Source organism: Semicossyphus pulcher, unplaced genomic scaffold (genome assembly GCF_022749685.1).
Source record: "Semicossyphus pulcher isolate SPU_LCO1_2020_fin unplaced genomic scaffold, fSemPul1.0.p SCAF_16, whole genome shotgun sequence".
Taxonomy (NCBI): domain Eukaryota; kingdom Metazoa; phylum Chordata; class Actinopteri; order Labriformes; family Labridae; genus Semicossyphus; species Semicossyphus pulcher.
Window position 1 is genome coordinate 11660729 of NW_027211670.1, and position 26521 is coordinate 11687249.

At 43.0% G+C, this 26521-nt stretch overlaps 1 protein-coding gene across 1 annotated transcript; it reads right to left on the reverse strand.

Moving 5' to 3' along the window:
• Nucleotides 1-236: 236 nt before the first annotated feature.
• On the reverse strand, nt 237-26015 carry wdr90 (WD repeat domain 90). Its single transcript, XM_069664703.1, has 43 exons — nt 25984-26015; nt 25764-25855; nt 25277-25453; nt 24773-24911; nt 24466-24636; nt 22533-22659; nt 21242-21309; nt 20780-20892; nt 20409-20645; nt 20257-20319; nt 20109-20177; nt 19882-19992; nt 18260-18405; nt 18083-18140; nt 17773-17891; nt 17211-17363; nt 16276-16406; nt 16051-16167; nt 15408-15643; nt 13197-13333; nt 12754-12884; nt 12485-12615; nt 12173-12334; nt 11831-11959; nt 10383-10516; nt 10249-10289; nt 10035-10157; nt 9660-9818; nt 9481-9563; nt 9295-9397; nt 8980-9101; nt 6480-6636; nt 6196-6386; nt 5882-6050; nt 5577-5700; nt 4325-4496; nt 3249-3371; nt 2937-3105; nt 2719-2849; nt 2263-2406; nt 1034-1150; nt 847-931; nt 237-736 (listed from the first exon to the last, which is right to left on the reverse strand). Exons 1-43 carry the CDS (start codon nt 25994-25996, stop codon nt 579-581), a joined length of 5535 nt encoding a protein of 1844 aa, XP_069520804.1. The 5' UTR covers nt 25997-26015; the 3' UTR covers nt 237-578.
• Nucleotides 26016-26521: the final 506 nt, after the last annotated feature.

A 26521-nucleotide genomic window follows, 5' to 3' on the forward strand; every position in this document is an offset into this window, starting at 1 on the left:
CTAGGTTTTGAAAAAGTGATGAAAACTCCTGACAGAGTAGTGACAGTGTGTCACTAGGGAGACTGACATTCGTGTGTCAGCATATACTTTAACAAAAGTGGAAAGAGTGTACCTGTCCTCCACCATTCTGCTGGAAAGAAAGTAAAAAATACAAACGTCTTTGCCCGCTGCAGTTTCTTAATCTGTATGAGTGAGTGCACCACACAAGCATTGCAAGCAATTTTAACATGCTGCTGTTTATTTAAAACCTTTCCAACCCAGAGCAGCCCACAAACCACAGCTCTATCCACCACTGAACACACAAGACATGACAGCGACTGTATTTATAGGCATTTGTAGTCACAGTAAGCAAAACCTAAAATAAATAGTCAAACAACAGCATTGGTTATATTAAAAAAATCCCTTCAACGGGAACGGTTGCATTTTAAAACTATACAAATGAAACAGCAACGTGGCAAATCTAACAAAAAGCTTCTCTGAAAAATATTTGCTTGATTAAAAAAAATGGAACAATTATAAAGTAACAACGTAATCCAGGCATGTGCAAAATGGGAAAAAAAAATAATTTACAACTTCCTTTAGAGACCCTGAACCTCCCACAGCAGGATCTCATTATAAGCCACAGTGAAGAGAAGCGTCCCTGAAGGAGAGAAGTGACACGTCTGCAGTGAGTCACTGTGCTGCAGGAAGTCCTGGAACCTGCCGCTGGTCGACTTGATTAACTTCAACACCCGCTCTGATTAACAGGTTAGAAACAAAGTGATGAGTTATTATAGACAAGCTCCAAACTTACACAAATTAAATATATATGTTCTTAAAAGGAAACATAAAGAAATCTCACTTTACCTTTTGATCCCACCGCTACGAGCTGACTCTTACAGGAGAGGCTGAAGCATGTGGCCCAGTGAGGCAGAGCAACCTTCTTTATGATCTGTAAGACACATCGTATAAGAGATGACACATCAGCCTGGTACACGTACAGGAAGAATCACGACGCAGTGTTGAATGAGTGAAGCAGGGGGAGCTGCAGTACCTGTTTATTAGCCAGGCTGTAGAAGGAGAGCTCTTTCTCGACTCCGTAGCCTGTGTAGACCACCAGGCTGGGGTCTGCAGGGTAGAAGGCAGCCAGGCTCGGAGGTGGACTGTCATCCTATGAAAACAAGGACATTTTATTAATCAGATACATAATGGTGGGCTGCACGGTGGTGCAGTGGTTAGTGCCTCACAGACCTGGTGGGCCTCTCTATGTCGAGTTTGCATGCTTTCCCTGTGCATGCGTGGGTTCCCTCCGGGGACACCGGCTTCCTCCCACAGTCCAAAGACATGCTCATTAATTGGTTAAGTGGTGACTCTAAAAGTGATTGTAGGTGTGAATGTGAGCATGAAAGGTTGTCTGTTTCAACATCTGTGTCCCAGGGGCTGCATCCTTCGAAGGATGCATTTGAAGGCAGATTGCGTCACAGCAGCGCTTTGAAGGCTGTCCCATTTTGAAGGCTCTTTCAGATGTGGCCGACAAATACGTCCTCCTTATCCCGGGCCACAAAGGATCCTTTGGGTGCGTCCTTCGTGGCCCAACGTATCCCGAGATTCATTGTGCACCAATTTAAACGGGATGGCGGACTCTTAAATGGCAGTCAAATACACTTTTAAATGTTAAACTTTTTGGTTTCAACTCAATCGAATAGCGAGAGATACAAATGTTAGACATAACGAAAGGGGGCTTGAAACAAAGCAGCGTTTAGTGATGCAAGAGTGAGAGCAGGAAATTCTCGGTAAACCAGACCACCTCATTTCAGTATGGCAGGCCACACAGGCTACGAATGACTCATCCTTTGCAGCCCGCATCCGTCAAAGGATGCAGCCCCTGAATTGAGACACAGCTTATGTGTCAGCCCTGTGATTGAGTCTAATGACAGCTGAGATAGGCTCCACCCCCTGCGAACCTGGATGCATAATGATTAACATGAACTGAGTACAAAACAGGCTACAAAAATATGCTGAAAAAGGTAGAAATACTCAATGAAACGAGCACACACATTTAGACAGTCTCTGTGGAGAAATGTGTTCACTAGACAGTACTTGGCTTGTCTTCTTCTCAAACATGACAACAAAATAGACCTGAGGCTGTGATGTTCACCTCAAAACAAGGAGGAAAAAGACGAGGTTTAAAAACAGAGAAAATACAAGCAGCACTCAACATCTGGAGTGATATTTTCAGTCATTACCATCATGTACTAATATTTATATAAAACCAGTTGGTACCCCGAAATAAGCCGGAGCAGGAAATGTCAGCCAGTCCAGCAGGTCACACCTGTCCTTCATCCAATCGGCAGCCCACACGCTGACTCGTCTGTCATCACTGGCAGCTAACCACATCTCATTTCCTTCCAGCCCGAAATTCTTACACTGAGAAAGAGAAGATTACACACCTTCAGACACAAACTGGTGAAAAAATGCCATAAAATGTCAAAGAAATTTCAGCACGCCCTTTTTTCCTCGTTCACATGAGATCCGTAACCTTTGCCGCAACCGCCGAGCGCTGTTCCCAGGAAATGTCAGATCTGTCTAAATCATCGCTGTAGGCAGGAAAATTTCAAGAGTACTTGTGCTTGAAAGTGCCACTCCATTTCCCATCATACATTATATGATTAAGAGGTGTTGTTTCTGCTGTGAAGCTCTCTTAAAGCTTCACTCCCTGCTCTGATTCTGTGATCTGACCTGTTCATTCACACACTGGATGGTGGTAATTGGTGCCCCTTTGTGGTCCCTGATGATGCGGATAGTCGCTCCATTCACAGGGCTGCTGACAGCTACCAGACCATTCTTCCCCGCTGAAAGGATCACATGACCTGTAAGGGGCCAGAGGCGGTAAGATGACCATTGCAATAATTATCTATTAGCTCAAACAGGTGGGCGAAGAAAGTGTCCTTTCTCACCATTAGCAGAGTACTGGACGGCAGTGACAGCCACGTTATGGGGGTGCAGCTTCATCTCCATCTCTGAGGAGGCAAGCCGGAAGATCCTCAGGGTGCCATCGCTGTATCCAGCTGCTACACATTCGCTGTCCTTGCTGGAAGAAGGGCTCCAGCAGACACAGCCACAGGCCTGACCAACAGAGTAAAACAGGAGGGTGTATGCGGTTGCAAAGAGGCCGCAATTGTTCGCCTTTTTTTGGCTTTATGTGCTAAAACAAATACACCACCAGACCAACAATTAGTCTCTCATATTCCCTAGCAGTGTTTCCTCACCTGGTTGAGCACCTGGAACTGCACCACCAGTTCGTTGCTGAGAGTCGACCACACCCTCACGCTGCCGTCCTCGCTGCAGGTGGCAAAGTGTCTCTCGTCAGAGCTGAACGCCACGTCGTTCACCTGGACAGCAGAGAGGAGTACACACAGAGAGTAATGTTTTTCGTGCGTGAGCACAAGCAGAGACCTGTGACCTCGATCGCCATGGAAATATTAGCAGCGCGACCCCCCCTTCTAACAATTGAGCTCCCTTAGAACGAGAGGTGAAAACAACAGGAAGTCATTGATGGGAATCACTCTCATTCATCAATACATTTAAAATGACCTACATACACCACTTAAAAGCAAACATCTGATGCACAAAAAAGGTATAAAATTGCACACTTTTCCAGGTGTACAAAACATTTAACAAGATATCAGATTGACAATTCAATTAATGAAATACATCAAGCATCTCGTGAATTAATAGCTTTTCGCCCCTCTAAGATCTGATTTGTTTTAATCTTTCTGAAGTCACTCACATTCGTGATTGTGTAATTAAATGTTTGCGTTAATCGTGCTGGTCACCATCAGTTCATGATGCATAAATAGCATCAAAAAGTTCAGCTGAGGCTGATGGGAATGTCATTAGTTTGCTGACATTTCAAACTAAACCTAAGTCCGGGACAAATAACAAATTATAATTTTGATCTTATGACGGCGCTAGATGTCAGGAGGATCAGCACTGTGATAATAGTCAGTCGTGAGGGGGATATAAATAACTGTTTCACAACGAGAAAGAAAATATGTGCAGTTTACAGACAAAGCAGCTCCATTTGGGATTTTGTATAGCCCAGCAACAGACTTGTTAGTAATACAATATTTGCATATATGACTTATAACCATGGAAACAGATTGGGTCGGCTTGTGTGGACTGTGGGAAAAGGTAGACAAAGCCAGTTACTCATTAGGATGATGGTAAAAATCTGTTTTTAAACATTGTGGCTCCAAATGTTGAAATGAAAAACAACTTTATCTCGGTGTTATAAACTCTATGTGCCAGCCGATGCAGGAGACACAGGATGTGCATGGGGTACCTTGGTCTTGTGCCCGCTGACCAGCCGGGTACTGGTGTTGTCTGACCAGTTGATGTACCAGAGGGTTCCCGCTGTGGTGCCGACGATTCCCATGTCCATTGTGTTATCAAACGCTGCACTGACCGTCGCCCCGTCCAGCATGATCTCCTGCTCCAACACCACCATGGTCCCACTGAGAGACAGACACAGGGGACCAAAACAAAGAGACCATTAATAAATGGAGACATGACTACTTGAGGATGAGAGAAACACAAATACAAACACTATTTATGCTCTTTTTTTATACACGACAGAACGTTTTCTGTTCTGTTGCGCTCGTCATTATCTACTCTAATTTTCTAAGAGGGAAGTCTTAAATAGACTGAATGGATACCACAGATATATTGGTTATGGCATGTATTTACAATTTGCACTGATATGAAAACTTTTTATAGAACATTTAACGTAAAACTCGTAGTATAAGACAATTTTAATACTTTTTTTTTCCATCTTTATCTTTTATACCTTTATGTGTGACCAATATAACAGAGAGGGGTATTTAAATGTGTTAGGGTATTTTATCCCAAGACTGGCGCTCTAATCTAGCTAAAGCTTCGTCACAGACATGTGGCATCATGATCACCTGTGCAGCCGCCACCGTCACAACGATCAACGTTAACGTAGGCTGAGCTCAACTACCGCACCGGTAGCTAGCAGGATTGCAAACTCGACAAAACAGATGGTAGGCTATAATTTGTGTGTGTTTTGTGTAGAAATAACTTGTATACCCGTTTATATTAATATATAGCTATAGAAAACCGTTTTTCCCTCTGAGATACCCCCAAAAATCTGACTGCGACTTATATTCTGGATTTTACGGTAATGCAAAAAGCAAAAAATAAATAAAAGGGTGATTTAGAAATGGTGTCAATGAATAGTTTGTCCAGCAGAAGGCGCTCTGACTCCAGTGTTTGCAACACACTGTCTGACTTTATTCAATTTTAATAACTTTATTCATCCGTTAGGAACTTATTTGTGTAACAGTTCACAACCCAACAACATACCACACACAAGATTCGTAGAGCAATCAACAGTGGTAAATGAAGCTTTTCAAAGAGCAACAATCATAAATATACTATACCTTCTTACATATCTATGAATAAGAAGCAGTTCTTTTGACTGAATTGACTCAAAAAAGAATGAATGTATCACATAACAAAAAACAGGCTGTGCCTGGATAAGACTCAGGAAGAGCGGAGAATAAGCTACAGACCTGTCTTCCACATTGCAGACCTTTTCCCGAGGCTTCACACCCTGTACAGCTTCTACCTCCCACAGTCGCAGCCAGCGGGTGTTGCTGCCTGTCAACAGACGGTTCCCTCGACACAGCAGCACGCCTTAAACCGTACAGATCAAATGAGAATCCCAGGACAGAAATACATGTTCGCCACACGCCTCAAAGTGACAGGGATATTTTAGGAAAATTGACCAAATGCAATTTAAATCAATGCAAGTCACTAGAAGCAAATAGTGTTATCCAAACTAGATAATTAGAATATACAGAGGGTCCATTTGTACCGATCTCGCCCTCATCAGCTTCCCAGGTCATGAAGCAGCGCTGTGCGTTAATGTCCCAGACGCACACGTGTCCTCTGTTGGTGGCGGTGAACACGAAGGAGTCCATGTGGAAGCACAGAGCTGTCAGCTCCACATCACCCACCTCTGCTGGTGCTTTCACCTTCTGGACCTACAAGGTGAAGCAGTGGTTGAGTGAGTTTTGATGTCCTACATGTACTTGATAATCACACATCACATGTTTAAAGCCAACATAGGGGATCAGTGAACTACACACACATACAAACAAATAAAGTGTGTTTTCTTTGGTCATTTACCTTCAGTTCTACATCCGAGCCTTGGGTGTGGATGAGGCAGAAGTAAACCCCTTGGCTGCCCGCACAGGCCAGCTGACTGGCTGCTGAGGGGCTGAAGGCTGCGTCGTGGATCGCTCCTGACACATTAAAGCTGGACAGCAGCTGGAAGGTCTTGGTGCTCCACAGAGCCACCTCTGGGTCAGAGAAGTCTCCTACGGGTCGTTGGGAAAAAGTTACAGAAGAGTCACTTTAATTGGTTGTAGCCGTTCAATATTAATGGACAACCCACTTCTAATTTTACTGACCAACAGAGAGGAAGAAGCGATCATCCCTGGAGAAAGCCAGGCTCTGCACCGCCCCCCTGTGGTAAGAGATGGTTTTACGACAAGTTCCTTTCTGGACGTCCCAAATGCAGATGAGGCTCCTGTTCCCATTACTGCCGCCTGCTGCTGATGCCACAGTCTGGACAGGAAGTAAAGACAAAGATGTTTCAAAAAGGCATCTGATCGAATAGCATAAATAAACATCTCCCTTTTTACCCAGCGTGTTGGACCAAGACATTAATCTAAAGCGGACACGTGTCTTTTTCTTTGTCCATCTATAATCCATAGCTTTTTTTCCCCCGAGCTTCACATGGAGCCAAGTGTGGTTGAGTGCTGAATCCCCCCGTTACACAAATTGCTCACACAGCACTGGTCAACCAAGAAGCACAGTTAAGCGTAGAAGTGCTTACATCGCATAATTATACATGCCCTTCTCCCCTGGTGAGATTGTTCTTTATGTGCTTCATGTCTGTATGTTATTAAACTCTTTTTGTTCACTTTCGAGGGTTAATGACTGGGAAAAACGAATGTAGCAATCTCCTTTGATGGAGAAATAGCTGAGTTCTGCTCTTGCTGAGCTAACCGGCTGAGGCCAGGTCTATTCTGATGAAGTTGCTCATTATCCGCTGTGATAATTCCATCCACGACAAATAATAGTTTTTATGAGTGAACATTTGTGCTAAATTTGAGGACGTTCATTTCTGGCAGTCTTGAGATATCCTGTTCAGAAGAACAGGGGCGGGAGTTGTGGCCAGAAAGGAGTTTCTCTTGGACATTATGATGTCACAGTTAAGTTTCATCTTTTGGAAAAAATAGGTAATCCATTTTTTTCCTCATCCTATTAGACATTTGTGTCAAATCTATAATATTAAATGTATGAATACTTGAGTCATGGTCAAAACTGATTTTTTGGGAGAGATCGCTCAAAGATTTTAATTTTAATAAATATCTGTTATGTCACTATCTATCGCCGAATAAGGTAACACAATGGTGATTGAGTCTATGGTCCACTGATGAAAGCCTTTACATTTGCAGTATATGGTATTATTATGGACTGGGCGTTTGTGTCAACATTCCTGGAGAAAATCATAAGCGTAATTTATGCACTCTGGGCCCCTTTATTTACGTTCAGAACACGTCTTCATCATGTCAAATAATTTGAGGTGTGTCCCTCACATTTGATGCACAGCTGCTGTTATTAAACATTTAATGATTAGAGTTGGAGAATAAATTAAATGCATTTATGTTACCATAAGTTTATTGTAATATTACAAAGGGTTTTAATAAAATCACACACATTTTCAGATACATTAATGAGGTGTAGTGTCTGCTGTTTACCTCTCCTCATCTGCTGCTGCTGGTCTCTCTCTCCTCTCTCTATTTATCATCTACATCTGTCTGGCTGACTCACAGACTCGTATAAGAGCATGCTGTGTGATCACACAATAATCGCGCGCTAATTAAACAACAGCACCTTCAATCATAATGAAGAGAAACGTGCAAAATCGACGACATTTTTGGAGAAGTTACTTCAGGGTTTTCTTATTCTTAATACTGTTTTGGAACAATCAGGAGAGACTGTTTATTTCCTTAATGACATGATGACTGTGACATCTCTCCTGTCCTCCTGCTGTGACTTGCGATGGGGGGGCAGGGGGTGGGGATGTAGCGAGTGGTTAAGCGAGAGGGAAGTGCAGGAAAAGTGACGCTGCACCGGGCGGAGCAGAGGAAAAGGAGCAGGGAAGTTAACAATCTTCTTCTTCTTCGAGGTTTGACGACCAGTTGACGTCCAAAATGTTGCATTACTGCCACCAGCAGTGTTTCTGTTCATTCAAAGCCGTATTTTCAGTTAAAAATCCACTCATGAGAGCAACAAATGTCTCCCGATTGACAAAGTAACGAAGACTGTTCGGGGAAATGTATCGGAGTAAAAGTACACATTTCACTCAGGAAATGTAATGGAGTAAAAGTAGAAGTTTTTTAAGAAATTTAAAAACTCAAGTAAAGTACAGATACTCCAAGAAAAGTACTGTAACAAAGTACTATTACTTTGTTAAGTTACACCACTGCCAGAGAGAGGGTAGGCGGGGCTAAGTGGCTGCACTTCCTGTTTCTGTAAGCATTGCGATGAAACAGTAATCTACCACGACAAGTTCGACGCTCTGATGAAGACAAACATTCTAAAAACGAATGCAAGGGAAATCAAGAGTTAGAACCGTGACAAAGGGAGCCAGCCGTAGTCGTCTGGTTGAATTGGGAAGTGTGCTCCTGTAATTACCGATTATCGCAAGTGGGAGGCGCTCAAGAGCAAAAAATTGAAATCTTCGAGATTGTATCTTTAACTGTGTTAATAACAATGTTAGGAGGCTCAAAAGGACCATAACATAGTGAGCTACTTTCAATAAGGTCCCCTTCAGTGTGCCTCGTGTTGTGCTTTAAATCAATGTAATCAACCTGTGAAGTCTGAATCAATGAAAAGTACCTGTGCATCATTTGTGACTGCAAGACAGGAGATCTCCTCGCTGTGGCCCTGCAAGTGTCTCTGCCTTCCTGTGTGAAGGTACTCCACCACCACCAAGCAGCCACACGAGTACGCAAACAAACCTGCAACACACATCAAGCTCTCGATAAAGACCATTCCTGTTTACGTTTCAATTTTGATTTAAAGTTCACACACTTTGTATTGTCTGGCATTCATTGCATTAACTCATTTTCTCGCCTTGAGTTATAATTTTTCCCTGCTAACAAAAGCTGAGCACTTCCATTTGACAGCAGCATTTTATACTTCCATGCTAACCTTGGTCTGGGCTCCACACCATGTTGCCACGTCCGTTGCCGTTGTAGCCAATCACAGCTTTCAGCTTTATGCCCTCCTCCCCTAATTGGGGAGCCACAGCAGCCTGGATCAAGAGAAACGTTAAGACAGGACAGCAGACAAACTCACAGAGACCTACAGTCTGCCTTTATACAAAGTGTTCTTTACCTGATCAAGAGTGGAGGTCTTGAAGCGCGGGAAAAAGTGCCTGTAACAATCAGGACGTGCTGGCTTCTTCTCCTTCAACTCGACTGAATGATGAAATAGCATTAATCAAAAAAAAAAAAGAGGCTCAATTCCGCCAAATAGAAGAAAAAATTGAATGTCACTGTTATTGCTGCACTTACCAACGCCCGTATGATCAGTATTCATGGGAGACGTGCTGACGAGATCTGTGACTTTGAGGAAGGACACGGCAGGTCTCGGTTCAGAGGAAGGACATGAACCAGAGGCTGGGACAGCTGGGACGGTTTGGACGTCATCACAAATAGACAAGGAGCCCAAAGCTGCATGAAAGAGACAGGAGAGAGAATATCACATCAATGCCCTGTGTCCGATAAACACCTTTGTTAGGCCCATTAAAAGGACTGGGCTTCCACAATGTGTTGTAAGGTTACTCTTTAGATGGCAAATGGTTGTGACAAATCTTTGTGCATGAAGATCAGTTCAGTTAATGAAGGATGGAAAGTGCTGCTGGGTCAGAGATGAGAAGGTGAACTTACCCTCCTCGTTAACTTCAAGTGCGCTGACATCCAGTTGTGGTGGTGGAGAGGAGGGGAGAGGCGCCGTCTGTCGAGGCATCCCATTGGACAACTGAACGCGACTCACTTCTGCTTCTTGTTCAACTGTTACAACACAAGAGCAACAATTTACTTGTATAAGTAATGAAAATGTATGTATGAAAATGTAAATAGTACTATGACTAAATGATGTCACCTGATTTGGGAGCGGCGATGGAGCTTACTCCGAGAGGTGAGCTGTGACTGAAGACAGAGTGTATCAGACCTCGAGCAACAGATCTTGGAATTGTAACACACATAGTAATAACAGGATTCTATCATGATTATTACCGGCTGTCAGCCAAAGAGTCCACAGGATGTGCCAGGAAGTCCCAAAGGAAGATTCCGTCCCCCACTGAGACTACGCCCAGTTGGTCGGGGGTGAAGCTGACCTGGCGGATGGGCTGACTGTGGCCAATGAACATCTGGGACGGAGAAACACAGGATTCAGTAACTGCTGAAACAACATAAACTACGGATACGCCTGTTGTACACTGTACTGTATACTTTTTATGATAATCAAGCATGAACATTTTCAACATTTAAAGTAGTTATTTGAGAAACCAATCGTCAAATGATTGATTAATCGATCAGAGGAAAATTAATTGGCAACATTTGGATAATTTAATAACCCTTTCAGTAGATTTTAAAGCTTCAGCTCTTTTCAGCTGACCAAAAGTTTTTTTATTTATTGTAGTAAATATTTCTTATTTGTCTTGGTTATCCACAACACTTAGATACTGAGTAACTGTGAGTCAACCCAAACAAGAAATTTAAATGTGTCAACTTACACTTTGAGAAATCGTGAGAGCATTTTTTCTTGTTTTCAGAGGATGTTTAATCTGTTAATGTGTGTGCTTTAATAAACCAATTCATGATTGTGTCAAAACAGCGGTGTCAATTGTGTCAAAGCAGCGGCAGGCACTTAATACCCCTTTCCCACTAAAATATGCGCGTTGACATGGGTTTTAGAAGACTTTTATTTCTACTTCCCCTCGGATCAGAAGCAGCTCTCTCTCTCACCTCGCCAGTGTTGCTGCGTCTTGCACGAAACGTACAAATTCGCCGTTGTATGTTGTTCTTCTGTATTTACGCGACAGCGACCGGAACTTCAATGCGCGTCATAGCATCGCGCCAGAAAGGGGGCTGAAATTAGCGTGTTACCCGGGTCTACTGCAGAGTCATTTGACCCGGGTCTGAATGCCGATTGTAACCTTTCCCACTAAGCAAATACGCCGGATGTTAGCAGGTTTTCTGACCAGTGGAAAACGGGCTCAATAGAAAACTAATGAATCAAGGTGTTAATTCTACCTGAGAAGAGGTGTTGCTCTGCTGAAGGTTCACTGGCACATCCTGTCTGATTTTGCCCTGATTTATGCAACTTTTGGAGTGTTTCTCAAAAGCCTATTCCAGAGACCTTTAACCCAACGACCTGGCCATCTTTGGACGTTCTGCAGAGACTGTTGAGCTGTCGTACGATACGCAGATTGCTTTGCATTTAGGAATGGTGGTTGATAAAAAACTTCTCACCACCCTGCTTGTCACATTGGCTCAAGGACATGTTGTCAGTCCTCCTCACCTCGCTCCTGAGATGTTTCTATTATGTTACTTTTATATTATTAATATGATATTTTCAAATACTATTTATGTAACCCTAAACTGCCAGCCCTCATTCTTTTCTGTTTGTCTTATTTTTGAAAACTGTGAATAAAATATAAATAGAGAAAAAGAAATTCTACCTGAGAGTTTATATGGAGCTGCATGTTATAGTCCCAAACCTTCACAGCATTGTGTCCCGCTGTCAGCAGGAATCGGGCGTCCTCGCTGACAGCCAGGGATGAGCATTGGTGTTTGTGCACCTTAGAGACCTGCAGGGAGAACGGAGACGCAGTCAGGAACAAACACTCCACCATGCGGGTGAAAAAAGAATCAAAGGTTTGTGTTGAGAGACAAACTTTGCAGTTGCTCTCAGCCTTTCTACTATCACTCCATGATCACTCTTGTCAAGCAAACAGTGGTATTGATTCCTTTCATAATAAAAGGGAAAAACAAAAGGCAAAAATCTGACTTTTTTGTGTTACCTCTCGGAGCAGACGACCCGTCTTGGTGCTAACCCAGAGGATCTTGTTCGCAGATGTGGCGACCAACAGGTGATCAGTGGAGGCCGGAGAGAAGCAGACCTTCAGTGCAGAATCAAGACGGGGGCTTGCTACGTCCAGAATACTCACATCTACATGCAGCAGCTAGACAGAGATGGAACCAACAGTAAGACAACATCCTGCAAAGCTTAGGGGGAACATTCAACAAGGTTGGTCAGACTAGGGAATCCGACATAACCACAACTCAGCAATGTGATAAATGTAAGTACTGCAAGATGACAATGTGCGAGATACCTCATCCAGAGAGCGAGCGTCAGCGATGGTGACAACGTACTCAGAGGGGCCGACGAAAGCCAGGCAGCGGCTGTCGCAGCTCACTGCGAGGGCGTCTGGAGCACGCTCAGTGCCTCTTGCCACCACATTACCTAGACAGTCAGGTACAGAGTCTATCAAATAACGCTCATATTGAAGATGACACAACATGCGTCTGTGATTCAACCCGGTAATCCCGGAAATTGACTGTAGGTGTGTTTTTGCTTTGGCTTGCGTGTGTGTTGACATACAAACAACTCTGATGACGTCATGTTCTTCCTCAGAGGCGTTGTGAAGAGCCAGAGAGCCCTGAGAGTCGGCACTGTACATGAACTCCCCATCTGGAGAGAAGGCAAGACCCACCACTTCACCTCTGTGCTGCCTGAAAGATAAAGGCGTATACGTAAATACAAACAAAGTCACTTTTTCTTGGAGGACACACTTTAGATGCTTTTTAAAATGCATCAAAACTGACACAGTCAGTGCTGAAGTAGGTTTTCTACTACAGGAAGTGTAACAATATGTCAAATCCTCACTACCAGTGCTCCGTACTGTGCCTCCAACAGCTGGCCAAGCTGAGGCTGCAGAATTGACACCATGACATATAATATAAAGCTGTAGGAATAATAAGCTTTCAGTATCCTAAAAAAGAACTGCAGCAACCATTGGAGCTGAAGCCTCCGTTTGGACGTACTTGTGCTCAGCCAGCAGCTTGGCGCTGGAGATGTCAAAGACTCTGACGATGCCGGAGCTGAAGCCACAAGAGAAGACCTGCTCGCTGGGATGGAAGGCCACGGAGCAGGGGCTGTCCTCCGACACGAAATCAAACAGCTGGAAACAGGAGGCGAGAACAGACATGTAGTTAAACAGCCAACAAGCGAATGGAAATGGAGGCTATGTTCATTTCGTTAAAGTGGTAATCTTTAAGATCTCAGTTTGGTGCTCTTTGGCAGCACCTATGGCGATAAACAGTAATTGCGGAAGCACAGTGTCGCATGTGTGACGTCCACGGTTAGCTCTGGTTGTAACTTGATTTTCCTCTTTAGACTGTTTGCTTCATCTGAGCGTCGAATTTGTTTCTTTTTCTTTGGATTTTCACTTATTTTTGAAGTTGTATCTGTAGTCATCGATCTTTTCGTTGTTTGTTCAGCCATAGTAGATTACTGTTTACTCGCAACACTTGCAGAGACCGGAAAAGCAGCCACTTAGCTCCGCCTACCCTCTCTGGCAGACCAACCACTTCTGGCTGATGAAAAAATATCAGAAGTTCCAAGCATACTTATATATATAAAATATTTATTGAGAATCTGTAAAACTGAACCCATGAATTAATAATGTGGTAGACTACAGAGAGTTTGGAGTTCAGTTTTGCCTTCAAACACAAACAACCTGTCATAGCTGCTTCTCATGTCTCTCAAATTGCATCCATGTTCCCTTCACTTGCGTCGTTCACTTGCGTCTTAGTCCCTCCCACCAGAGATGCATGGAGAGACGCAAGGAAACCAAGAGAGGAGAGAGGAAACGAGGGAATGTTTTTTAAGAGACATGAGACGTCCTTCGATGAAGCGTCACGTGCTGCGACGTCCGTTTGTGATGATCGCGTCAGCTGATCACCGCTGGATCAGCCGTCAGTCTGCTTTAACAGCTGTTTGTGTCTGCACACATGTGCACTGTATTAATTCTAATAAAACACACAGTAACAGTGTTTTCTCTCTGTAACCTGTTACCTGTGTAACAAACACCTGCACATGAAGAACAGGCCGCAGTCTATGTTCCTGCTGCAGAGCCAGACGGACATTTCCTACAGCACTGTGTCTTTATATTATTTGTTCATTATTTACATTTTTGATCACAGATAATCTGATCTGAATTAATTATTTAATAAGCCCAAATACTGTCTGTTCATGAACTATGAAAATGATTTATTAGGCTAAAAGTTTCAGGATAAATAGAAATCACGTCACGCTGATCAAACCCGACCTGATGATCACTCTCACACGTAAAAAGTGTTACCTGCTGACAGAGAGACTCTCCTGCTCCCTCTGAATTCATTCATTATCTGCAATAAAAGTTAGCAGGGGAATAACTGATCATCTCATCTTCACATGTTGTGTGATGTTTCACATCAGTCCAATCAGTAACTGATATCTAATAAGGGGGCGTGTCGGCCAGTAAAAGACTTCCGTGGAGGCTGCTCTCGTGTGTCCTCCCAAACTTATCGCTCCTCGGAACTCCCTCCTCTCTCCTCGCTCCTCCGAGCAGCGATAAGACCTTGGAGACGATCCTCAATATGGCGGCTCTGGAACTACTTCCAGTTCGAGTGAGGAGCGAGGAGCGAGGAGCGAGGAGATCAAATAAGAGACTTGAGAAGCAGCCATAGACTCTGCTGGAGCCTCATGCTCCTCTTAGACCCCACCCTCCTGCTGCTTCTCCTACGCACACACCCCTCTGCTCATTATCCAGTCAGCGCCTGACAATGCCACTGACTCTCCCTTTTTGTCTGTCAGCCAATAGTTTGCCAGCCTGCTCATCCTGCCACACACCTGTGGCTTGTTAGCTCATTACCTATCAGTACATGAACAGCCACCTTGCCTTTGTCATTTGCCAGATCGTAGTTTGAGCTTCTGCCTGCTTCGCATTCCTGCTACTTCTGTATGTATTGCCTTTTGGATTTTGACCTGTGCCTGAACTTTTGCCTGTTGCCTCACAAATGTGAAACACCTGGAAGAAATTATGGCAAGCAGTGTCATTATTTCAGGCGAGAACGCCAAGTCCACAAGGAAAATATTGAAGCTTTGAATGTTAAGAGGCCTGATGAATATTTATAAAAACAGCATTTGAATATTTGGATCTGATTCTCCTAAAGAGGTAATAACAGCTGCTGAAAAGAAACGTGCTTATAGACCTGCTGCAAGGAATCCATATTCCAAATGCGCACTGTGCCATCAGAGGAGGCTGTTGTGAGATGCCGTCGGATGCCGTCCACACTGAAGCCGAGCACGGTGTCTGCGTGTGACCTCATCAGCGTGCTGTAGCCGCGGCTGCTGACGTCAAGGAAACCCAGGTTACCGGTACACGTGGCTGCCAGGACCTGAAGGCTGTCTGATGATACGGACACCAGGCTCACAGGTCCCTCGTGCTCTGGAAAAGAATGACATGTGTCTTGTTTGGCGTGTGTCAGAATGTGAGAGTGTGAAAACTCCTGCCTAGCTGCTGAGGTGAAATGAAACAAATGATTGATAATACTTATGTAAGAAAAGCAGAGGAGATATTAAAGATGATTTGAAACCAACTTATCCCTTGTGAAACAGCTGGACTTACTTTATATGGATCATGGATATTAAAACAAGTGTGGACTCCTAATGACCAGCTCAGAGGCTGTTTATAAGCTAAGTTTATCGGCACCGCTAACCAGGACAGATTAAACAAGAGGATAAGTGTCTAAACACTTGTGACAAAAAGATTGTTTTGTGTCCTGTGGAGCAGGAACTGAGAGCTTCTGTTGTTTTGCTGCAGGTAAAATTCATGCCACGTCCTGCTGTCCCTACCAGCCTCAAGGAAGGCAGCAGAAAAGTCGAGGGGCCAGAGACGCAGGAAGCCATCCTCAGAGCCGGTGGCACAGAATGAAGAGGACACACTGATGCTGTTGACGGCAATGCCTTGACCTGCCACACACACACACACAGGGGGAGACACATTTTGAGGACATAGTGCTCTGCTTTTAACTACAACATAAAAAGCATTTCCTTTCCTACAACTGATCTCTCACACACCTGTGTTAAAGGTCCTTTTCTCCCTGCGGTTTGCGTGCTGCTGCTGTGCAGGCAGCAGCCTCCTCACATTCCTGACAACAACTCTGCTGTAGTCGATCTCAAAGATATGGCCACTCCGACTGCTGGCAAATCTATGGGGAGACCGCAACGCACAGGGGGAGGGGGAGTAGTCTTTCATTTCAGTGGATTTTAGGGTTGCACGATTTTAGATTTTTTGCCGATATCCGATATGCCGATATTTTCCAACCCTTTTTGTCAATTGCCGATTTTCGAGGCACATGTTTCTTTCCACCTCATTTCAGAGAGCATCAAGTCTTCCCTGTAGTGGAATTGATATCATGCCTACTTACTGTAGTGGCCCACTGGCAGATGCAGAAATAACATAATACAGTGCTTTTTAAAACGTACACATCCACTGGGCAACATAAGAAAACTACTTAAACTTAGGTTATGTACAAAATGCCATATTTATTTGTTTGTAACATTTTCTTTCAAATAAAACTGTAATATTCATCAAGCTTTTTTAGGGAATCATCGAGCATCTAGGCCAGGGGTGCCCAATCCTGCTCCTGGAGAGCGACCTTCCTGCATGTTTTAGGTTTCTCTGTACTTGAACACACCTGATTTGAATGATCTGCTCGTTATCAACTGAAGCTTCTCAGGGGATTGATAATGAGCAAAACATTCGAATCAGGTGTGGAGCACTGAGAAACCTAAAACATGCAAGAAGGTAGCTCTCCAGGAGCAGGACTGGGCACCCCTGATTCAGGCAGAATTAAAGCGTTGTTTTATCGGCGGAAAATATCGGCAGAAAAATTACATATCTGCTGATGCCATAATCGGCAGATACCGATAACGTGCTAATAATATCGTGCATTCCTAGTGGATTTGGATTGTCTTTAATTTATGTAAACCTAACTGGTCTGCTCACTTACAGTGTTCGCTCATCAAGATTCTGGCTCCCTTCCTCAAACGCCACATCTGTGAAGTCCCCGGAGTGGTATTCGCCCAGGTTGACTGGACAGGAGCGCAGACTTCCATTTCGCACTCGCCACAGGCGAATATTATCACGACCACATGAAACCATTCTGAAACAAGCACGGACTTGCATTAACCGAGGTCTCCCGGGTTCTAATTCATTGACAAGCCAGCATGAAAAACCGTTTTATTCCTGCTCCTGCAGCTTGAAGCATTTCACCTCTCTCACCCTCTCACAGAGGACTTCGAGGTCGACCTGCAGTGAGAGAGCCTGAAATGTTCCCAGACACATCTGAAGAGCTAACAGAGATCCTCATTTCATACAGATTGGGTGTGAAAAAAACATGACTTGACACAGTATATGTAGAGTGTGTAATGTGTGGATCATTGACTGTGATAATTAGTAGCTAAAACAGAGAATGCTCCAATCTCATAAACATCCACTCTTATCAGGAAAATGCATCTAAATGTTCCCAAACATACAAACATGCACACACAAACACAGAGTAAGAGGGGTACCTTGTGTCATCAAAGAATGCCACCTTTATGGTGTGGATGTCCACATCTGTGTGCGCTTTGGCTAAGACGGTCACCTCGCCGCCTTTACCAACGTTCAGAGTGTTCCACACCAGCACCATCTGCGAAAGGTGGAGTAAGGACGACAAACAGAGACATGATGAGCTCACAAAGTGTTGTTAATTTAATCAAGATGTTTTCTTCACCTGCATTGAGCTCTCAGGTCCACCATAATGGATTCTGGGTAAAGATAATTACCTTTACAGACAAATTAAGCCCTGAATATTAATGTGGGAAGCTTTGCGATCCTTACCGTTTTATTGTGTCCGTCTTTGCCCACTCCACAGAGAATACCACCGCCGTATGAAAAGCTGCAGAGAGAAGAAAGATGTAAGTGCAAGGGAGCGGTGTTCAGCATAAGCTCACACCCTAATTGTTATTATTTGTTAGCATGATAACTGAGTGTATGTGAGTCCATGAAGCTGGTTACCTTAGAGATGAAATTGAATGGGCATGAGATCTAAATATGGCCAGACAGTTTCCTTTGTGGTAGTTCCACACTCGGACTAGACTGTGGCTGCCAGTTTGTGCTGAGGCCAGCAGCGTTGTGTTGCCATTAAAAGCCAGGGCAGAAACCTACGGAGAAAACACACAGATACATTCTGTAACCTTCCATATAAAACGGCAGATGGGGCTCAGGCATGCCCAAATTTAAAACTATATATCAGTGGGCATTTGTATTAAGAAGTCTAAGCTATTGGATAGAGGAGGATAAAGTTTCATCATGGATAAATATAGAACAAGAGTTAGCACCAATACATTTTATACTACGTCTACTTGTAACTCATACGCTACAAGTTTTTAGAGAAGCAGAGGTCGTCTCCGTTGTGGAACAATAGTCACCTTCTATCAGGAGGGAAACCGTTGACTAACAAAACTTGGGAGGATAAGGATATTACAACTCTTAAAGATGTTAATGGGGCAAACACTATCCTTAACTTTCAAGAACTTGCCTATTAATAAACACTCTCTTTTCTTTTATGACAGACTGAGGTCAGCTTGGAAAGCCTACAGGGTTCCATGGGGAGCAGATTTAAAAGACTATCCTATTTTAAGTTGGTTGGTCGGAGAAAGAGAGAAAGAGAGAGAAATTAACTCCTGAAAGTTAATTTCCTGCCTACATCAGGAACCAAAGCAAGGAAAGAGACATATCTGAATTGGGGCAAAACTTAAAGGGCCAGTTCGCCAATTTTCAACCTCTGTCCTATCATGCTATTATGGGGAGCTGATGCCATTATGGTAGGAAAAAAAATGCAATTTCATTCTGTGCGTTTGGAGGACACAATCCGCTTCTCCAAAGGACCCTGGAAAACCTCCACCAGACAACGTAAAACGAGTCATCTGGCTTGCTAAACTACACTTTCTCAATCTAGGACGCCCGCCTCCGATGTCATGTCTCCTTCAAAATGGTCAGGTTTCAAATGTAGACTGCAGACCTGAAGAGTTTTAGAAAATCCATTGGTATATTCTTGTTGTATTTCGGATTCTGTACCGCTCTGAGACGTTGCCTGCAGCGAAAACAGTAGTATTTCACTCCAGCGTCTCTCGCTGGGCCGTTCCTTTCAGATGGAGCGGTGCAATGCATGCTGGGTGTTGTAGGAATGTAGAATGGGCGAAACCACGAGCTGTTTGTACGACTTTCTCCACAGCTATGGCGCCAATTTCAAATATTATTGCTTCTATCGTTTAGAGAAATCACCAGCTGTGACTGACAGTGGCTTTTTCTAGGGGCGGATTGTTCCTTTAAGCTGGGATGCCATTTGAGAAATGTCACTGGTGCTGGAAAACCCTGAATCATCTGTGTATATACATTTGAATTTTTGTCATAGAGCATATCTAACACCGAGAATTAGACACCAAATGGGATTGGTAGCAAACCCTTATTGTGCATTCTGCTCTCCCGGGTTAGGTATTACTATCCTGTTGGTTGGTGGAGGGATTGAGGGTTAAATGCTCTGAATTAGTATTGTGTTGAAATAAGACATTTTCTCTCTTTATTGAAGGTAACTGTATTAGACAGGTTTATGGTAAATTCAGTAAAAGCTCATTTACCTTATCAGTGTGGCCGATGAAGAATCTCTGCCGGTTCGAGGACACCTTCATAGAGACGATAATTGCATGACAGGGATACACCACGGCATCTCCCGATTTGGTCCACAGAGCCTATGGTGTAATCAAGTTAGACCTCTGTCAGTCTTTGACTGAATGCAAATTACACACCGTAAAATCACCATGTACGAGAGGCCAGTCTGTTAAGGGTCAGACCCGAACGAGCGTACACATTTAGTTGTGGCTCCTCCAAAGCCGATGATGCGATCGAGCCTGAGAATGGGGTCTGGAAGCAGCTTCTAAAAGGAGAGCGGAAGATGTTTAATGAGCACTTTAATGAGTGGTTTCATTTCTCTCTGTACTGTTCTCCTCTTTTACCTGCTGTCTGTTTTTTTTGGACGATGACAGATGGATGGGATGTGGAACAGGAGTGCAAACAAACTGAGAATATCAACAACACAGTATTAGAGAGTGAAGTTAACTGAACATAATGGACAACATAAGAGAGGATTGGGTTCTTTTAAGTTCACCTCTTCTTCGCTTTCCTCCCCGTGTTGGCTGCAGCCGTCCTCAGGGTGCACATACACGTGAACACCCCCATCATCAACATCACAGGGTGGCCTTGATGTGAGATGCTGTGAACTCGAGCATGTGGAGTCTTGTTGATGCTCTTCCTCATCATGGGAAAGCAGTTCATGATACTGGTGAGTGCAAACTACACCCAGCTCGGGTACATTAGTCACCACGGGGGTTTGGTTCCTCGGGAGCTGAGGAGACAGACAGAGAAAAGATAGCAGCCTCCGACAGAACTGTAATTGCAATAGAAATGCTTGATATTTTCAAAGACAGAATTCGAGTGGAGACTTAATCTAAACAAGGTGCTTAATGTTATGAGGCTCACTGATTTGGGAGTGGTGATCTGCTGGATGAGGGACACGCGGTCCTGAACAGGTTTGCTGAGGCTGACACAGCGGGACTCCTCTCTAATAGGGCTTCTATTTCTGGAGACACATCCTGGAAAAAGAAAGTTAAAGTCGCTCATCTATAAAACTTCCCTCTCAGAAGAGTGTAGACTGAAAGAAAACAGGTCTGATTCCCTGATTTGTCCTGTAAGACGTTATATTATACAAACAGTAATTTGATTAAAAGCTTCAATAACTCATTTTGATGAATGAATAATTAAAAAGCTGGAACAAGTAAGGCCAGCGTTAAATCAGTGATACATGAATAATGTCCTTCTCCTGCAGGGGATTTTAAATAAGTAAAAATGCAAAATAATTTCTTATCAAAGCAAGAGAAAAAAAGCAAGCAGCATGCAAGAGCAGAAAAAAAGCTTTAAATACTTCACGGTAAGGTAACTTACTAGTATCAGGCTTGGGGTCTCCTTTTTGAATGGAGTCAAATGGTAACTTTGTTCCCTCTGATGGAAACCTGTTGGGGAAGACGAGCGACTCATGGCATCACTGAACGCTGCGATAAAGAAAGTAACTGTAGTTTTCTTAAAGGGCCAGTTTGACGATTTTCAACCTCAGTCCTGTCATGCTATTATGGGGAGCTAATGCCATTATGGTAGAAAAAAAATGCAATTTGGCTCTGTGCGTTTGGAGGACGCTATCCGCTTCTCCAGTGGGCCCTGGAAAACCTCCGCCAGACTACGTAAAACGTGTCATCTGGCGGAGGCCAGGGAGCTCACTAAACTACACTTCCTCAATCTAGGAAGCCCGCCTCCGATGTCATGTCTCGTTCAAAATCGTCAGGTTTGAAATGCAGACTGCAGACCTGAAGATTTTTTAGACAATCCACTGGTATATTCTCGTCGTATTTTGGATTCTGTACCGCTCTGAGCCATTGCCTGCAGCGATCAATGTCCTTGACTTTAAAAACGGTAGTATTTCACTCCAGCGTCGTTCCTTTCAGAAGGAGGGGCGCAATGCACGCTGGGTGTTGTAGGAATGTAGAATGGGGGAAACCACAAGCTGTTTGCACAACTTTCTCCACAGCTATGGCTCAAATATTATTGCTTCTATCGATTACAGAGAACACCAGCTTTGACCGACAGTGGCTTTTTACAGGGGTGAGTTGCTCCTTTAAGTCAATAAACAGTATTTGATTTAAACACAAGATACTTGTGCCGTAATGATAAGGATAAGCGCTCAATGAAGAAACCCCTCCCCTTGTGCCCTCATCCCAATACTTATAATTAACCGACCACATGGCCCTTAGTGGTCACAAACGATCTCCTGTGGAATCCTCCCAAGTCTACCTGCATCTCGCGCTCATTAGCACCCTTTATCTGGCCTGACTCTTGCCTGCTGTAACCCCTACCACCTTTACATTTCTCCCCCTCACGGACAAATTGAATGGCTGCACTCTTGTCCTGATTGCATCCTGAATTCACCTTTCGTTCTCTACTTTCAATTCCTGCCGCTAAAAATGTTCTACACCTGCTTATGTCACCGTGTGTACCGACCATGAGACGGACTAATCTCACACCCTGACAGAATATGCCTCAAGGTGGCTGTAGATCTTATTGTATGTCTTTCTGATATCAAAAGGAAACCCACTCTCTTTATTGTAGCATGTCTTTATGTTTAATAGTGTGATGTTATGAATTCCACTGATGTACATTCTGTCCCCAGGTGAGGCTATCGTACCTGATGTAGTCATAGAGGTCGTGCCAGGAGCCTCCTTTGGGAACAGGAAATGACATCTCTCTGGGAATAGGACCTGTTCCCTGAGAAGAAGCCAGACCCATCAGCTTGGCTTCACTGAAGGAAACTCCTGTTGAAAGAGAACAACGTTGCAAAAGTGGACGATGTCATGAACAAAGAGAAGACTGTAGATTAATCAGAAATCTCAGGATGCAGATGAATTGAATCTGATACTGAATTTTGCATTTTATGTTCAAATATAAACTAATCTTTGTGTGGAAGCCTGGATTCATCTCAATGTTATTTTCAGTAAGTGCTGCATGCTGCATCACAGACATGATGCAGCATTGGATATTCAACATGGCATCAGTTTCCATAGAACTCAACTGGAGATACTAGACCCTAACCCTAACCCTTAATGACAAGTTTCAACACCTGCATTAATCTCCAAAGACATCACTGATGTGCTACCTCAGAGTGAAAACGATTGACTGCACAGAACAATGACTGTATATGCAGATGGACGACGCCTCTCCATCTCTGCTCTCATTGTTCGGAATTGAAGCCAAACTAGCCCCCATGATAGGCGCTATAAAGCAAAAATATATGTTTTTCCCTGGTTCTATACTTTTTATAGTTTGTGTTTGTGTGAAATGAGCTTTTGTTTTATAGTTCACAGCATTTCTCCCGACTTACAAATAAAATATTCTCACTGAGGTCTTTCATTTGCAGAAAAAGACGACTTGGTTAAGAGAACCAAAAGATACCTAGAAGATGTTTTTCAGACTTCGAATAAAGCAAAGAAAACGTTCATGTTCTTTTTAAACAGAATAATGTCTGAACTTGAAGGAAGAGTTCACAAATCAATATTTGCAGTTCGGGGACGTTATGCCACTCTTGGTGCATAACGTCGAGCAGCTCGGCTTTGTTCGATGGCTTGTAAACATCCATCTTCCTCCGGATCACATTCAGGAGGTGTTCAATGGGGTTCAGATCTGGCTCGGGCTGACCATGACATGTAGAGAGAGATGCTGATTCAAGGAGAATTTGGAGTGGAGTCTTCTTTTATATTTTCAGAGCTGTATGTGAATGTCTCATAAGAAAGCCTCGTTTTTAAAAAGCATTAAAGAGTACAGAACACTTCTTTCTTAATGTTAGCTCCTGATGCCATTATGACATGTGGACTGGGGGAGGTACTATAAGATGTGCTTATGTAGCCTTCACTTCTACACAGCAGTATATATTTATTGAAGACGTATAGATATGTATGTTTTGTTGTATTGATTGTATGAAAGTACTGTTCATGGACTGCGTGTTCCTTACTGTCCTGCCCATTTAGATACATGAGAGGGGCAGGATGTCAGAAACACCATTCAATACACCAACACTACAAACTGCAACCTCAGTAATATATGGTAGGTAGAAGTATTAAATTCCTGCCTGTGTCAGTAAATAGGGAAAAAAAGTGTTTATTTGTGCGTGTATAAACATAAATATGTACGTCACTGTCTCCTTGACCGCCTTGCTTGATGCAGACTGACATTGGAATTTCAGCATGAAGGAAACATGTTTCATCATCAAGGATTTAAAGTGCTCTGAAAATACTCTGTGTGCGGAATGCTTCCAGGGAGATGGAAGATTTGAGTGCTCTGAAAACGTAGGGATTTAAAATAAACACGGCTCTTTAATGCTCAAATAATGAGGCCATATTCTTTAAGTCCCTGATAATGATGTATACTATTTATATTGAAGTGTCATTTAAAGAAGAGCCTGTGGTTATTTTCACTGACATGACATCATCTCAAACTTGTAGAAAGAGTTATTCACATTCGCATAAGACAGGAAGTGTATATAAAATACATGTCGTTATTTATAAAAGAAAGAAAAAGCAGCCGTAGTTTTAGAAGGAAACATAAATTATGCAAACAAGTCTCACCTGGATCTAGCAGCAGGTCACTAGTAAACATGTTTTTCACGGCCATGTTGGCGCAGAGCTTGATGCTCTTCAGGTGACTGTAGCGGCGGTTGAGGTAGACAGAGAGAGTGTACTGCAGATCAAGCATCAAGCAGGTCCAACGCGCTGAAGTGGGAGCTGGACCCACCAAGCCTGGACCACATGAATATAAATATACTTTAGTAAGAATATGCAAGAATATTTACACACAACGTCAAATCATGTGTATAGAAACAATGGCTAAAAGGGCTTCATAGGTTTGCTTGCATTGTGAGTGCATGTATTTTACCATGTCTGGCAGATTTGGCTGTGCTTTCATAGACTGAGTCCTTCGCAGCTCCGCACAGGAAAGGAAACTGAAGCCACGTAGCGGTGGACTTGAACTCTTTGAACATGTTGGAAAAGGAGATACGGACCACCTGGCCCTCCTACATTTAAGAGCACACAGAGAGAAGAGAGAGACAGGAAATGACCTAGTTTTTTAAATGATCATTTCCGATTAAATTAATGTTAATGACATTTATAGTAGATAAAGGTTTTAAACTTCCCCAGCAAGGACAGGGGTTCTTTATCAAAAATGCCAACAGACTTAATGCTGCTTAAATCTGAGCATAATCACATTTACCAGCATTCATTAGAACAGCCAAGCCAATAAAACATAAAGTGAAAGTTAGTAAACTCAATGCACAATAGGACGGTAAGTTGGAATTTTAATTAAACTGAAAAGAAAAGGATGTGTTAATGATAAATTACATAAATATAGCATAGATATATCAATCTCAGTTAATGCTACCTCTGCAGAAACATCCAGGTGAACCACAAAGTATTTCCCAGGTGTGGGCCTGAACAGAAGGTAGAAGTAGCGCCCTGTCAGCCCCAGAGAATGGTTGATGTTTTTCGGTATCAGGATGTAGCTGTTGGCAGGAACAGGACCCTTAATCTGGAACACTGAACACTTCAGTGTCTTGTTCTGTTGGGATTTCATGGAAAGTGGATATAAAGTAAGTCAACTTTGGTCTGAATAATAAATAGATTTAACAGTCTGTCCATACTGATCCTGCAGATTGAATGCAGGATTTCTTTCAAATAGGAGGTTTTGATGAATTGTAAATACTAAATACTATTGCACCCTTTTCAGCAGACATGAAATCCAAGCAGCGCTGCTCAGGTACAAAACAATATAATCTTTGGAGTCATCTTTTAAGGCTACAGAAGTGTTTTATATTCAGAATATAGTAAATGCATATTAAATACCACAATTTTAGTTGTAGCAAAGTTACCGTGCATGTTGACACATCTCCCTCCTTAGCTGCCCTTTTCCAGTCTTCAACTTTGACATGTTTGAATATGTTGACATAAGGATGCTGCCAACCTGTGAAGCCAAAACACGGTTTAAGATAATAACAGCATTAACTGTTGCTTCAAGACGTCACTGTAGTTGTATTACTTGATGTTTATATATCTAGTTAACCAAATTAGATACTTTAAAGTAAATGTTACCTTTGGAGGCCATCGGGAAATCCACCTGTTTATGTCTCACTCCTGCAAAAACTTATTGAAGCACGGAAAGCTTATAAAGGGTTAGCTAGCAAACACAGCTTCTTAAATGAACGGGAAAGCTCCTTCTCCGTTTCCCAAACACAAAAACGATAATAGTTTTACATCATTACGAGATGCTAGGACTACTTAAGTTCTCCCAGGTATCAAGTAAACAAAAGTTATAAGCTGACAGTGCTTGCTGTAGCAATTATGTCCTTCCCGCTCCAAGCTCCGCCGTTGCCAACGACGCTTATGACGTCAGTGCGCTGTTTCCCTGACGCTTCTGGGTAATGAAGTTCATTCCACAAAAACAATAACACAGAAACTTAAGCTTTACAAATACAAATTTACACCTTAATTGTACCAAAATATATAAAACACATAAGTCTGGAGTAAGTAGTTATGAAATTCACCAATTTTCAACCTTTGGTTTACAATTCTATTCATTATACCTATTAATTTAAGTGATCATCCCATACACTATTTTCTAGACAGCAAA

Excerpts from the sequence above, each read along its gene's own strand:
- wdr90 (XM_069664703.1), bottom strand. Across the intron at positions 9,102-9,294 it reads GGTGTGGAGCCCAGACCAAG|GTTTGTTTGCGTACTCGTGT; the intron begins GTTAGCATGGAA and ends TGTGTGTTGCAG. Across the intron at positions 6,637-8,979 it reads CAGTCACAAATGATGCACAG|ACTGTGGCATCAGCAGCAGG; the intron begins GTACTTTTCATT and ends CTTCCTGTCCAG.